The sequence below is a fragment of the Petromyzon marinus genome, chromosome 10, assembly GCF_048934315.1.
Source record: "Petromyzon marinus isolate PM22_M1 ecotype Great Lakes invasive population chromosome 10, UKy_Petmar_22M1.pri1.0, whole genome shotgun sequence".
NCBI lineage: Eukaryota > Metazoa > Chordata > Hyperoartia > Petromyzontiformes > Petromyzontidae > Petromyzon > Petromyzon marinus.
Genome location: NC_133676.1, coordinates 2477590 through 2491234, shown reverse-complemented (window position 1 = coordinate 2491234; position 13645 = coordinate 2477590). Strand labels below are relative to the sequence as shown.

The 13645-nt window shown below is 60.0% G+C and overlaps 1 protein-coding gene across 12 annotated transcripts in view; it reads left to right on the top strand.

Moving 5' to 3' along the window:
* Window positions 1-13645, top strand: part of LOC116941114 (uncharacterized) — a 36997-nt gene that overhangs the window by 18829 nt on the left and 4523 nt on the right. For 11 of the 12 annotated variants that reach the window (XM_032951789.2, XM_076066027.1, XM_076066033.1 and 8 more), the window contains exons 4-17: window positions 303-337; window positions 978-1285; window positions 2142-3693; window positions 3878-4045; window positions 5429-5909; window positions 7998-8130; window positions 9746-9959; window positions 10371-10551; window positions 10647-10764; window positions 10891-11079; window positions 11475-11648; window positions 12034-12184; window positions 12399-12621; window positions 12869-12953. In XM_032951789.2, coding sequence (XP_032807680.2) covers window positions 303-337; window positions 978-1285; window positions 2142-3693; window positions 3878-4045; window positions 5429-5909; window positions 7998-8130; window positions 9746-9959; window positions 10371-10551; window positions 10647-10764; window positions 10891-11079; window positions 11475-11648; window positions 12034-12184; window positions 12399-12621; window positions 12869-12953 — 4012 coding nt within the window. The remainder of the gene's footprint in view (window positions 1-302; window positions 338-977; window positions 1286-2141; window positions 3694-3877; window positions 4046-5428; window positions 5910-7997; window positions 8131-9745; window positions 9960-10370; window positions 10552-10646; window positions 10765-10890; window positions 11080-11474; window positions 11649-12033; window positions 12185-12398; window positions 12622-12868; window positions 12954-13645) is intronic. The other variant, XM_032951790.2, reaches the window with a different exon arrangement.

The following is a 13645-nucleotide window of genomic DNA, read 5'->3' as shown; positions in this document are numbered from 1 at the left end:
CTCGATAGCTAACGCCAGCTGTGTGCGACGTCTCCTCGGCCCGTCGGCGTGAGAAATCAGAACTGCCTCGCTCATCGCCCTGGGCTGGGCTACTTTCGGTAAAACTGAAGAGTCTATGGCAGGCGCGAAAGGCAGCGGCGCTGATTTGAATTCCAAACTCAAGCGAGTGAGGCGATTTACAGCGACCCCACGTGCTTTTACTCATGCGTGCATCATCTCACCGCGGTGTCTCTGAGCCTCCCCGCGGATCGAGATTGATGGTGAAAGTGAATGCACCCTCCCCCGCACCCTTCTCTCCACAGCTCTGCTGAGGATCCTTTCCACTGGCGACCTTCAGGTGACCTCACACCAACCTCACACCTGCGGCACACAACCTCAATACCAACAGCACACCAGCCTCACGCAGTAACAAAACATCAACCTGAAACCATCACTTCAGCAGCACACCATTCTCATTATACAGGAGGGCTGAACGATTAATCGATTTAAAATCGAAATCGCAATTTTGAACAATGCGATTAGCAAATCGCAAAGGCTGCGATTTTTTGCAATTTGAAAAGGCCTATTGCTTTCTTATTGGAATTGTTTAATTTTTAATTATTATAACTTTATTTCACTTAACAATTGTTTATGTTTGATTGTTCTATTTCAATTAAAACATTTTAATAAATATATGTTGGAAGCAATTCATATATTTTAAGTTCTCGTCCTTACATTACAATATATAGAGCAGTTCATATTTTGATGGTATCACGTGGTAATGCTCCATCACGTGTTTTAAATCTGTTACACAATATTAAAATGAAGCTTGACTTAAAACATTTTTTTATCGCAAATCGCAATCGCAATATCTGTCAGAAAAATCTCAGTTAGATATTTTCCACAAATCGTTCAGCCCTATTATACAGCGAGCGACAGGGGGAGGGGGCTCTCATTTCCACGTGCTCTTGTTGGCGGCTTCTCCGTGTGGGCCCCAGCAGCAGCCGCTGCGGCTGGGTTCCCCGTGGTAAGCTCCCCCGGGGGAGACGAGGACGACTCGGAGCCCCCGGCACCGCCCCCTCGGCGCGACCCGCAGTCCCTGGGCGCCCTGGGGGCATTTCACCACAACAGCGGCAGTAGCAGCAGCCCTGGGGGCGCCGAGGAGGGAGCCGCGTGGGTTTCGGGGGGCGGCGCCGAGCGGCGGGGGAGCCCCGAGTCGCAGGAGGCGGGGACTGCGGACGCCGGGGACGTCCCAGCTCTGCCTTCCTCCGCCTCGAGTCCCGGGAGCGGCTGGAGATTGAGCCAGGTCCCCTGCACCCACAGCGCCCCCCCCCCACTCCTGGGCCCCAAACACGGCGATGGGAGGAGGGGGGCTCGGGCATCGAGGGGGGCGGGGGGGGGGTCACACGCACACAGCAGCGTTCGCATGCGGCGCTCGCTGCCTTGTGACGTCGTGGTGATGTGTGTGTCATGTCGTGGTGATGTGTGTGTGTGTGTCATGTCGTGGTGATGTGTGTGTGTCATGTCGTGGTGACGTGTGTGTGTCATGTCGTGGTGATGTGTGTGTGTGTCATGTCGTGGTGACGTGTGTGTGTCATGTCGTGGTGATGTGTGTGTGTGTCATGTCGTGGTGATGTGTGTGTGTCATGTCGTGGTGATGTGTGTGTGTGTCATGTCGTGGTGATGTGTGTGTGTGTGTGTCATGTCGTGGTGATGTGTGTGTGTGTCATGTCGTGGTGATGTGTGTGTGTGTGTGTGTCATGTCGTGGTGATGTGTGTGTGTGTCATGTCGTGGTGATGTGTGTGTGTGTCATGTCGTGGCAGTGTGTGTGTGTCATGTCGTGGTGATGTGTGTGTGTCATGTCGTGGTGATGTGTGTGTGTGTGTGTCATGTCGTGGTGATGTGTGTGTGTCATGTCGTGGTGATGTGTGTGTGTGTCATGTCGTGGCAGTGTGTGTGTGTGAGCGAGTACACGATGCTGTATGTGTAAGACAGAGCGCGTCTTTGTGTATGTGTGTGTGTGTGTACAATGTGTAAACATTTGCAATTCCGCGCGCGCACGTCTACAGTGTGTGGCACGCACATCACGCTCGTCAACCTCGAGAGCGGTGTTACATCGCCACTGCTGCTCTCTCTGTCTCCGTCTCTCTGCCCACTCCAGGCCACTGCGTCTCCCGACGCCGTGCTCCCCGCCGGCTTCTCCGAGTTCCCGAGCAGCGCCGCGGATGCCGCGTCGCCTCCGCTCTTCACCTTCTCGTCGTCGTTTGGCAGCGCCTTCCACTGCCCTCCGTCCCGTCGGGAATCCGTGGCCGTCCCCGCAGCGCAGAGCGGCTCCCCCCTCCAGGCGCTCTCTCCGCAGGACGGCTCCCAGTCGCTCCAGTATCCGGCGCCGCCGACTCAGGCCCCCGCGCTCCAGCACCCCGAGTCCGGGAGCTCCGCGGCTCAGCGCTCGGCGTCGGAAGGCGGCAGCGGCGCCGGCAGCTCGGAGGAGGAAGTTTGCGCGGCGGAGGCAGTGGCTCGGGGCAAGGAGGCCTCGGACAGGGAGGAGGCGGCCCCGCCTCTCGCTCCCCACGGCTCGGCCTTCGGCAAAGGGGCGAGCGGCGGTGCGGCGCTGTCCAGGGTCCTGAGCGGCCCCGCCTCGGACTCGGGTCCCTGCGCGCAGCAGTCGGCGACTCCCGCGGCGGCGCCTCTGCCCGCGGTGATACCTCTCGCCCGTCCGGGGAAGCGGCCGCCTCCGATCCCGCCTCCCCGCTCCACGCCGCCCACAGCCAAGGCGACCGCTCCCGCTCAGCCCCCGAGCCAGGCGCCACCCCCGCCGTCCGCGCCGGTGGCGCCCGTCCCGGCCACGCGGCACGCCCTGCTCGCTCAGCGCGCCGCCGGGGGCGGGAGCGCCGAGGGGGAGGCCCTGGTGCCCGCGGGCGGCAGAGACGAGGAGCCGGGCCCGGGGGTTCCTGCTCAACGCGGGTTCCGCGCGGAGCACGACGAGGACGCGTTCAGGAGCGAGGCTCCCCTCCCGATGCAGCAGAAACAGCAGCAGCAGCAGCAGCAGCTGTGTGAGCACGTGGGCCCTGCCAGCGCCACCCACTACGGCCAGCAGCAGGATGCCCAGGAGCAGTATCGAGGAAGCGAGGCCTACACCCAGCCGCACGGAGAGATGTACTCGGAGACGCCGGGGCTGGGATACAGCCCGCAGGGCTCGGAGATGTTCGGGGACGAGGCCGGAGAGAGCTACCCAGATCCGGGCGCACAGCGCTACGGCCAGGAGCGCAGCCACGCGTTCGGTCAGGAGAGGTTCTCCCACGAGGAGGCCGTGGGGGACAGCAGCCCGTACCGCGCGCCTCTCCCCGAGCAGTACACGTGGACGCTGGGGCGCAGGCGCAGGACGACCCAGGGGGCGGACGCCTACGGCAGCCACAGGGCCGGCACCGAGGCCGGCGGGGGCCCGCACGCGCAGGGGGCCCCCGCGCTCTACACGCTAACCATGGGCCGGAAGTTCACCCGGCAGGCCGCGCTGGGAGGAGAGGCCGCGTTCGGGCACCTCGGCTCATCCGCCGACAGCTACATGGACGCGGGGGCCGGTGGAGACCCACGGGGGCAGGGGGCAGGGGACGCGGCGGCCAGGAGGATGGGACACGACCTTTACGCGCACGCCGCGGACGGCGCGTACAGCCTGTACGAGCGGCGCGAAATGCAGTTCCCGGGGCAGCTCTCGGGCAAGTATCCCCTCGGGTCCCCTCGCCCCGTGTGCCCGCCCCTCGAATTCCCCGGTTCAGTGTCTCGGTGGATCCCCTCGGCCCTTGCTCCTTCTCCTTTCCGCGGGCGTTCCGCACGCGAGGGATCGCGTTGACTGTCACGTGGAGAGCCTCGCGGTTGTGCTCCGCTGTCCTCTGCGTACAGGCTCCCGCGTGTCGTACTCGAGCCAGCTGAGCCAGGGCGGCGGAGCCGAGCCCCCCGCCTTCCTGAACCCCGCCGAGAGCCAGGGCAGCGTGGGACACACCACCCCAGGGTCGCAGTCGCCACCTCCGCTCCCCGCGCACGGGAGCTCCGCGTTTTACAGCAGTACAAGTGGGTGCCCCCTCCACTCCCTCCATCCCCACCCTCCCACCCGCCCCGCTCTCCCCCCCCCCCCCAATTCTTTCCGCTATCACCGCAACAATTACCGAGCAATTAACGCGATCGAAGTCGGCGAACGCCGCTTTACTGCCGCATAATAACAGCAGCCGTACGCGGCGCAGCAGTTGCGTTGACTCAAAATTGACTTGGAATCAAACAATCGCACAGGGGTGATTGCTGGGCGCCCCGTGGCGAATCCTCGCGAGCGAACTTCACTCCGCCCCCTAATCGGCCCTTCGCACCGCGCTACGCTTCGATCTCCCGCGGCGGCAACTCCTCGTCGCAGACGGCGCGTGGACAGTCACTCGCAGCCCGTCTGATGCTCCAGGAGGATTATCAATCGGTCGCTACCGTGACGACGTCCGCTCCGTGCTGGGGGGGGGGAGGGAAATCCGCGACTGCGGCACCCGCCCCAGGGCGGCGGTCGGTGGGGAGGGTTCTGTGGAGTTTGATGGATTACAGATTTGTGATACAGATTTGGAGGCCGGTGGGTTGTGGCTCACGTAGAGATTTGTAAACTCCCAAAAACGCTGGGCAGCGCGGTGGTCAGGAGCTGGCAGTACAGTAAGTGGGCTCGCAAACCCAGCCTGTACGGAGTTGTCAGTGACATCCACTGCCACGAGTAGGCTTTCTCTAGACACTCGGCGTTTCCTCCCACACGTACAGCACTCAGAATATAAACAATCATCTCCAAACCTATGAAAAGGGAGTGTGGAGGCTCGGAGTGGCTGGCTATGCGTGTACTGTGCTACCATTGTGCTGCGTTGCCGTTGTATTATTGACCGGCTCGCCCCGGCAGTAATCGACACAGCGGGAGTGGAGGGGCGGGTGACACGCTCAGGCAACTCACGGCGTTTTGAGTTCAAGAGCTCCCTCCCTCGCACAGTGGTGCAATGGTTAGCGCACTGGACTTGCAATCTAGAGCGGACCAGTTCAATTCCATCTCTCGGCAGGGCAGTTTGTAACAATGGGCGAGTTTTTTTTACTCTCTCGCCGCCGCCTCTGTCCACCAGCCAGCGGTGTAAATGGGCGCATTTACACCGCTGGCTGGGGTAAAGCGTGGCAATCAGCCACCTCTTCCAACACATCTGGTCGGCGTGGGGGATAGTTGACAAAATCTCTCCGAGAGCATTTGCAGGGCTGCGCCTTTACCGGTTTTACCTTAAGGGCAAATCCCACCCCCAGCCAACACCCAGACGTCTTGACCGTACGCATAACGGCCACGTGAGAGCACGGAGACGAGAGTCTCCCTCGCGCGGGTTGGGGGCCGCCTGCTACCGCGGCTGAGCCGAGCCGTCTGACCCCCCCCCCCCGCCCCCCACCGTGTCCGCTCAGTGCCTTTCAAGCGCAGCGGCAGCGGCAGCCAGCGCAGCGCCCGCAGCTACCTCACCTACCAGCGGGGCAGCTTCAGCTCTGCGGCGGGGGGGGCCACCTACACGTCGGAGGAGTACCGCCACTCGCCCAGCCACCACCTGTACGCGGACATCGACGCGAGCCAGAAGTCGCCCAGCCGCCAGGCGTACGTCGACCCGGAGCCGTACCGGCAGTCGCCCGTGCACCAGATCTACGCGGACCCGGACTCGTACCGGCAGTCGCCCTCCTACAACGCGGACCCCTTCCCCGACGCCTACGCGCTGCAGGCGTCGCCCGCGCTCAACCCAGAGCCCGCGGCCGCCTCGGCCGGGTACCCGGACGCGTACCGATACTCGCCGGGGCCGCTCTCTCGGGGGGAGGTCTCCGCGTACCCGCAGGCGCCCACTCAAAGCCTGGCGCCCACTCGGCAGCCGTCCCTGGATAGCATCCACAAGGACCCCAGGTGAGCATCACCCCACCGCAGGAGCCTCGGGCGTGCCGACGCAGCACGAACTGGGGCAGCGTTGGTGGCGAGGTGCGTGGGGCGGCATCGACGGCTTCAGACTCGGTGCCATGTATTCGGCTGGCGCCACGGCTCCCGGCAGTCGACAGCGTGGAGACGCCTGCCCCCGCGTCGCGCGCAACGTCTCCCATTCATCGCGCTTTTGTCAATCACCCGATGGATGAAGGCCTCCACATGCCGTGTCAGTAATGGGGGCTGTTTGACCATACTTCACCAAAGCTGGCCACTGCGGAAGCGGTGGCACAGAGGTTCGCGCGCGCGCGCACTGCCCCATCGACCTGACAATCCGAGTTCAATTCGGGCCACCTCTAAACATCAGAGACGCGGGATGTCTCATTCGGTCCCGCGCCTGCTTCCTCCGCTTCACTACGAACGCACAATGCCCAGCGTGGTGAAGTATCGCTCAATCAACCCTCCCCCCCCCCCTCCAATGAGCGACGCGGTGGAGTGACGCCTCAATTCGTACAGCGGTGGACTGAACGGGGCTGTAAATCGCCGTCAATTGTTATCCTCTCTTAAAACGCGATCCTTGGCCGTGGCGCACGCAGCTGAGATTGCCTCCGCCATCCTAAGGGGGTCGTGTTGTCATAAATTGAAACCCAATTATCACCACGTTCTTTCCAATCACTGGCAGCGCCGCGGTGCCACGGGCGTCGTTAATTGCCAGCTGCACGTGCCGAGGTGAAGTGTCACGTCAGTGAGGGAGACCCCGAGGCTGTCTCCAACCCACAATCGCCCCCCCCCCGGCTCCCATTCCCCCCCCCCACTATCTCCAATTTCCACACAAATCGTGGCACGTGCTCCCCGCCAGCATCAGAGAGCTCCATCCATCACACCCAGAGCTCGGTCTGGCTTCGTGTGGTTGTGTGTTTGTCTATACGGGGGTTCGTTGTCTTTAGTAGCGGGGAGCGGTCGTGTAGCGGTTAGCGCTACGCTGCACTACGAACCCGGCGACCCGGGTTCGATTCCCGAGTGTGGCCAACACCAATAACGATTATCTGAACCGTTCATCGGCCTCCCCTAGATTGAGTCAGCTTCTAACGAGTACCTGATGTGGTGTGTAAACTTCGCCACTGGGGAAACAAAGGCGGCCGGGCGTGGTGTTGACCACCCACCCCCTCGTGTACCGTGCCGGCCTTCATAGGTGCTCGCTAACAGCACTTGCCCCAACAGTCTGCTAAAGGCTATAGGGTGAACTTTTGTCTTTAGCTCTGTTGTGTGTTGGATGTCGTGTGGGTACTGTGTGTAGGTGGCATATGAACTATGTAATGTATGTACGTATTGTGTGTTCATCATCAACAATGATCGATCCACTGCTGGATTAAGGCCACTTCAAGCTGCCGCCACCCACATCTCACGATCTTGAGTATGCTACAACAGTAAACATAATGCATGAGTTTTTTTTATAGTGTCCGTATTATATTGCGTGTCGTGTAATATGTACATATTAGTAAGCAGTATGTGTATCTTTGATATCATATCTATTGTGTAGGTATAGTTTGTATTGTGTATACGTTGTGTACATTGTATCTAGCATTGTATCTAGCATGTGCTTGTGTTTATGTATTCTGGACAGTGTGTAGCCATTATGTGGTTGTCTTGTGTATATATTGTGTACATCGTGTGTATCTACCATGTGCTGCTATTGTGTACATTGTGTGGAGCAGTGTTCTTCATTGCAAGGCCCGCAGGCCACTGGCGGCCCCTGGTGGCCTTTAGTTCAGCCCCCTGACGTGGCGCCCCCGACAATACACAACACGTGACAACACCCCACCATGCTGTCAAGCCCCAATGGTTTCAAATGTGTGGCGGTCCTCGCTCACACCGATGTCTTATCGGCGAGTAATTGCTCCCCTCTGAAAATGAGTGAAGAACACCGGTGTATATCGTGTCCTTGTGTCGTGTATTCATTGCGTCTATGTGATGTACGCGTTCGTGTGGACTTCACGGTCACACAGGGACAGCTCTGGACCTTGTGGTGCCCCTCTGCCAGTTCCCGACAGAGTTGTGCCCTCCGTGCGAGCGCAGGGAGTTCGCGTGGCGGGACCCGGACCTCCCCGAGGTCATTCAGATGCTACAGCACGAGTTTCCCTCCGTGCAGGCGAACGCCGCCGCGTATCTGCAGCACGTGTGCTTTGGGGATGACTTAGTCAAGGCCCAGGTGAGTCGTCGAGCGTGGGGGCGACGCGTGCGTCAGGAGGAATTGATTGCGAGGTGGAGAGCGTCTCTGGAGTCGTGATATGGGGGGCGTCTGAGATTGAAGAGTCGATCTCTAGGGTTCGGCGAGCAGTTGGGAAAGGAGGATGTCTCTCGGGTTGGATAGTGGGTTTATGGGATTGAACAGGAGGATGTCTCTCGGGTTGGATAGTGGGTTTATGGGATTGAACAGGAGGATGTCTCTCGGGTTGGATAGTGGGTTTATGGGATTGAACAGGAGGGTGCCTAGGGTTGGATAGTGGGTTTATGGGATTGAACAGGAGGATGTCTCTCGGGTTGGATAGTGGGTTTATGGGATTTAACAGGAGGGTCTCTCGGGTTGGATAGTGGGTTTATGGGATTGAACAGGAGGGTGCCTAGGGTTGGATAGTGGGTTTATGGGATTGAACAGGATGCCTCTCGGGTTGGATAGTGGGTTTATGGGATTGAACAGGATGTCTCTCGGGTTGGATAGTGGGTTTATGGGATTGAACAGGAGGGTCTCTAAGGTTGGATAGTGGGTTTATGGGATTGAACAGGAGGGTGTCTAGGTTTGGATAGTGGGTTTATGGGATTGAACAGGCGGGTCTCTAGGGTTGGATAGTGGGTTTATGGGATTGAACAGGCGGGTCTCTAGGGTTGGATAGTGGGTTTATGGGATTGAACAGGCGGGTCTCTCGGGTTGGATAGTGGGTTTATGGGATTGAACAGGAGGGTCTCTAGGGTTGGATAGTTGGTTTATGGGATTTAACAGGAGGGTCTCTCGGGTTGGATAGTGGGTTTATGGGATTTAACAGGAGGGTCTCTCGGGTTGGATAGTGGGTTTATGGGATTGAACAGGAGGGTGCCTAGGGTTGGATAGTGGGTTTATGGGATTGAACAGGATGCCTCTCGGGTTGGATAGTGGGTTTATGGGATTGAACAGGATGTCTCTCGGGTTGGATAGTGGGTTTATGGGATTGAACAGGAGGGTCTCTAGGGTTGGATAGTGGGTTTATGGGATTGAACAGGAGGGTGTCTAGGTTTGGATAGTGGGTTTATGGGATTGAACAGGCGGGTCTCTAGGGTTGGATAGTGGGTTTATGGGATTGAACAGGCGGGTCTCTCGGGTTGGGGCAGAGGTCTATAGAGTTGACAGAGTGGTCTAAGTTTGGAACAGAGGTAACTAGAGGCTGGAGTTGTGATGCCGAGCGGAGATCGAGACACGTGGTGGTGGTGGTCCCGCTGTCTCGGATGGCTGTACCCAAGTAGCGATAAACGGCACGGCGAGAGCGTGGTGCGGGTGTGAACGTGTGAATCGCTACTCACAGCAGCCGAGACGCCTCCGTGTTCCGCATGCTTATTTTAGGCTCGGCTAGGGAGAGCGTCATGCTGGCTTCTGTCAGTTTCATCTCGGTGTCACGAACAGCAGCACTCTTAGCTTATCCGGGAACAGCCTCAAGGAACTCGGTAACCGTTGGGCAGAGTTCCGGGAAGACGCCGTCATGTGGATATACGCCGCCAGGGTTTTGTGCCCACGTAGCCCGTGTAGGCGACTCACCTGGGCTCGCTTGGGCTCACCTGAACTCACCCGCGCACAGGTGCGTCGCCTGGGCGGGGTGCCGCTGCTCGTGGAGCTGCTGGATCACCGCGTGGCCGAGGTTCATCGTGGGGCCTGCGGGGCCCTGCGCAACCTCGTGTACGGCCGCGCCAACGACGACAACAAAGTGGCGGCGCGCAGCTGCATGGGCATCCCGGCCCTGGTGCGGCTCCTGCGCAAGTCTGCCGATCCCGAGACGCGAGAGCTCGTCACGGGTACGTTCCCGTCCTCATTACCGCGTCCCACCGAGCTGCTGGTGTTTGACAGCGGAGATGAATATCACCGCATCCGCCACCTCGTGAGCCTTGATCGCTCGCACCGCGCGAGTGTGAAGCTGATAAGAGTGTGGAGCCCTGGGATAGTTATGCTGATTATCTTTTTGTTCCGCGTGTATGTTCATGACATTTCGGTTGGGTTTATTTCTATTGCTTCATTGCTGTGGCGCTGTGACCCCGGCTCACTCTTGCAATCGAGACTCATCCTGGTCTCTCGAGCTTTCACCCCGTTACACAAAATAAACTTGGGAGCAATCCACCGAGGGGCGCGCACCAGCGCGCCACACACTGGCCGAGCGTGCCCGTAGTGAGAGGGAGACGCCCGACTGAGCCGGCCTGCTCGTCCTACAGGGGTGCTGTGGAACCTGTCCTCGTGCGACTCGCTCAAGATGCCCATCATCCAGGACGCGCTGGCGGCGCTCACACACCTCGTGCTGATGCCACAGCTACCCGGATCGGGCCCCGTGCTGCATGACCTGACGGACGCGGGCCCTGCGGGACACACGCTCACCAACACCACGGGCTGCCTCCGGTAACGGCCGCTGCGGGCGCCGGGTGCGATCGACGGTGGACGCGGGAGCGCGGTCGTTTTGGCACAGTGCCGACCCCCGCTTTCCCGTGTCGCAGGAACGTGAGCTCGGCGGGCGAGGACGCGCGCAAGCGCATGCGGGAGTGCGAGGGGCTGGTGGAGGCACTGCTCGGCATTATCCGCTCTGCGCTCGGCACCAGCGGCGTTAACAGCAAGGTGAGCGGCCGGCGCGACCCGTGCAGTCGGGGATCCACGCCCACGCGGGGGGGGGTGGGGCGCTGCGGCGGGGCTCCGCGGCTCGCGCCCTCACCCCGGCCGGGCGTGCCGTGCGCGCCCACGCAGGTGGTGGAGAACGCGGTGTGCGTGCTGCGCAACCTCTCCTACCGCCTGGAGGCCGAGACGCGGCAGGGCCGCCAGACGCGCGGCGAGGACGAGCGCGGCTCCTCCACGCCGGGTGGACGCGGCGCCGCCTCCAAGGACGAGTCCAGCTGCTGGGGCCGGCGGCGCAGGAAAAAACAGCCCGACGCCGAGGTATGGCTGCCGCTCGCGGGCAGGGGGCGGCCCCAACACGAACGCAGGTTGCGTGCCCCGAGTCTGTGCTTGCCTGCGTGTGCCTGCGTAAAGCGAGCGTGGCGCTCTCGTATAACATCCAGATCCAGGCAAATCCTTTCTGAGTTTCGAGACTTTTCCAGCAAGGCCCTGCATGAGGATCTGTAGCCACTGTATTATTGCGCTTTCACGCAGTTGTTCTCACGCGTACGAGGAGATAACACTCGCACATCCACACAGATGGGCTTAGCAATCCCCTGGCTGTACGTCGTGATGGTCGTCGGGGCGACGCACCGCACCGCACGGGGGTAAAACGCGGGTCCATGGGAGTCCCCCCCCAACTCCCCCCCCCCCCTCCCATTTGTTCGGTTGCGCAGTGGGACGGCGCGGGGCCCATGCCGGACTCGGGGGAGCAGCCCCGTGGCGCCGAGCTTCTCTGGCACCCGAACGTGGCCAAGCCGTACCTGGCGCTGCTCGCCGAGTGCTCCAACCCCGACACCCTCGAGGGATCGGCCGGCGCGCTGCAAAACCTGGCGGCCGGATCCTGGAAGGTGGGCAGTTGTCGCCGACACACAACTGTTTTATGTGGGCTATGAAGAAGGGCCATTGCCCAAAACGTCGCATGTTATCTTTATGTAAAGGCCACAGTGTTATTGATTAATGTAGTGGTAAGCGAACTGCACTACCATGCGAGTTCGAGTCCCGATCATGGCCAAAACTGGTAACCATTATCTGAACCAGTCTTGGGCCTCTCCTAGGTCGACCCGGTCTTAAATGAGTACCTGGTGTGGTGTTTCAACATCGCCTCGAGGGAGACGAAGGCGGCCGGGTGTAGTGCTGGTCCCGCTCGTGCCATGCCGGCTTTCATAGCTGCTCGCTGACCCAACAAGTTCTTAAGGCTATACGGGGGGGGGGGGGTGCTCTTTGTCTATGCAGTGGGCTGCGTACGTGCGCGCCGCCGTGCGCAAGGAGAAGGGGCTGCCCATCCTGGTGGAGCTGCTGCGCGTGCAGAGCGAGCGCGTCGTCTGCGCCGTCGCCACCGCCCTGCGCAACATGGCCCTGGACGCGCGTAACAAGGAGCTCATCGGTGCGCATGGCCTCCACACAAACTCTCGGGAGTTTTATAAAACCAGAAAACATTTCACACAGGTGACCCCTCGTGGTACCACCGTGCCCCCCCTGCTCCACGGATCCACCACGACATTGTTCCATCCACCATGAATCTTCGGTGCGGACCGCCCGAAATACGCTGCCGCTGAGTGCGCGTGCGCGTGTGTGCGTGCGTGGGTCTTCCTGTGCAGGTAAGTACGCGCTGCGGGACCTGGTGCAGCGTCTGCCGAACGCCCCGGGCCCCGTGCCGGCGGGAGAGGGAGTCGGGGCCCCCATCGCGTCGGACCCGAGTGTGGCGGCCGTGTGCTGCGCGCTGCACGAGGTGATCAGCAAGAATTTGGAGAACGCCAAGGCACTGTGCGACGCGGGCGGCATCGGTCGACTGGTGGGCATCACGCGTGGCAAGGCTGGCAGGTGCGAGCCGCGTGCCCGTGTCCCCACCGTCTGTATCCCCAGGTTCCCGTGCCTTCAAGCCATTACGTAGATCTCAATCCCCGAAGCTCGAGGCTGGGGTTCCAAGTTGAATGTCTGACGTATTGCGCCATAGGGCCTCCTCGTGCGGGCCGGTTGAGAACAAAGGTCTCGATGAGCTCGCTGTGGGGGCCGCGGGCGGTGCATGCCTGCTGTGCGGCGTGTGTGTGCGTGGCTGTGTGGGGATCAGGCACTCCCCGAAGGTGGTGCGTGCAGCAGCCCAGGTGCTCAACACGCTGTGGCAGTACCGTGAGCTCCGGGGCCTCTACAAGAAGGTGAGTGTCCTGCTTGTGCCCGCCGGACGCTTTGTTCCAAGCGCACGCGGCAGCGGTCCAATTAGCGCTGCCGCGCAGAGGGTTCGCGGCGTTTGCGGCCGCTCGTAATTGCGAGTACGGTTTTTGAGTTGGGCCCTGGGGAATACGGTCCAACCTGGAAACTCGCATGTGGGCATGGAGGTTGTTGCAGAGGCTTCTGTGTTCCCCAGGAACGGGACTCGTGGCTCAAGGTATCGCAGTCCCATCGGCAAATGGCTAATGCTCGGTATTAATGGTGATCTTTGAGAGCAAGAGGCGTGTGTAGAGGCAGAAGACTTTGCTATGTGTGGTGCCATCAGCATTATCTTGTGAGATGATGTCCTCTATGACGATGCTGCAGGCAGTTGTGGAACTTTCCCTCATCTGTTTGATTTAACAATGCACGGATTATTTACTCAGTATGAACGCATGGAATAATGAATGTATGTTGAACTTCTTTCATGCCATACGTAGCCAACCGTGCTAATTGGAGGTGATGTTGGTTACCATGTGACAACCAATGCCGTCTAAGGCAAACTCCAATGCATGCAGACAAAACTAAAGAAAAGAAGGGAAATGCCATCGGATACCAAAGTCACATTTAAGCAAAACAAACTTTCTAGGATTTGAAAGATATTAGAAAATACTTTAACATTGGTAAAAAAATACATACA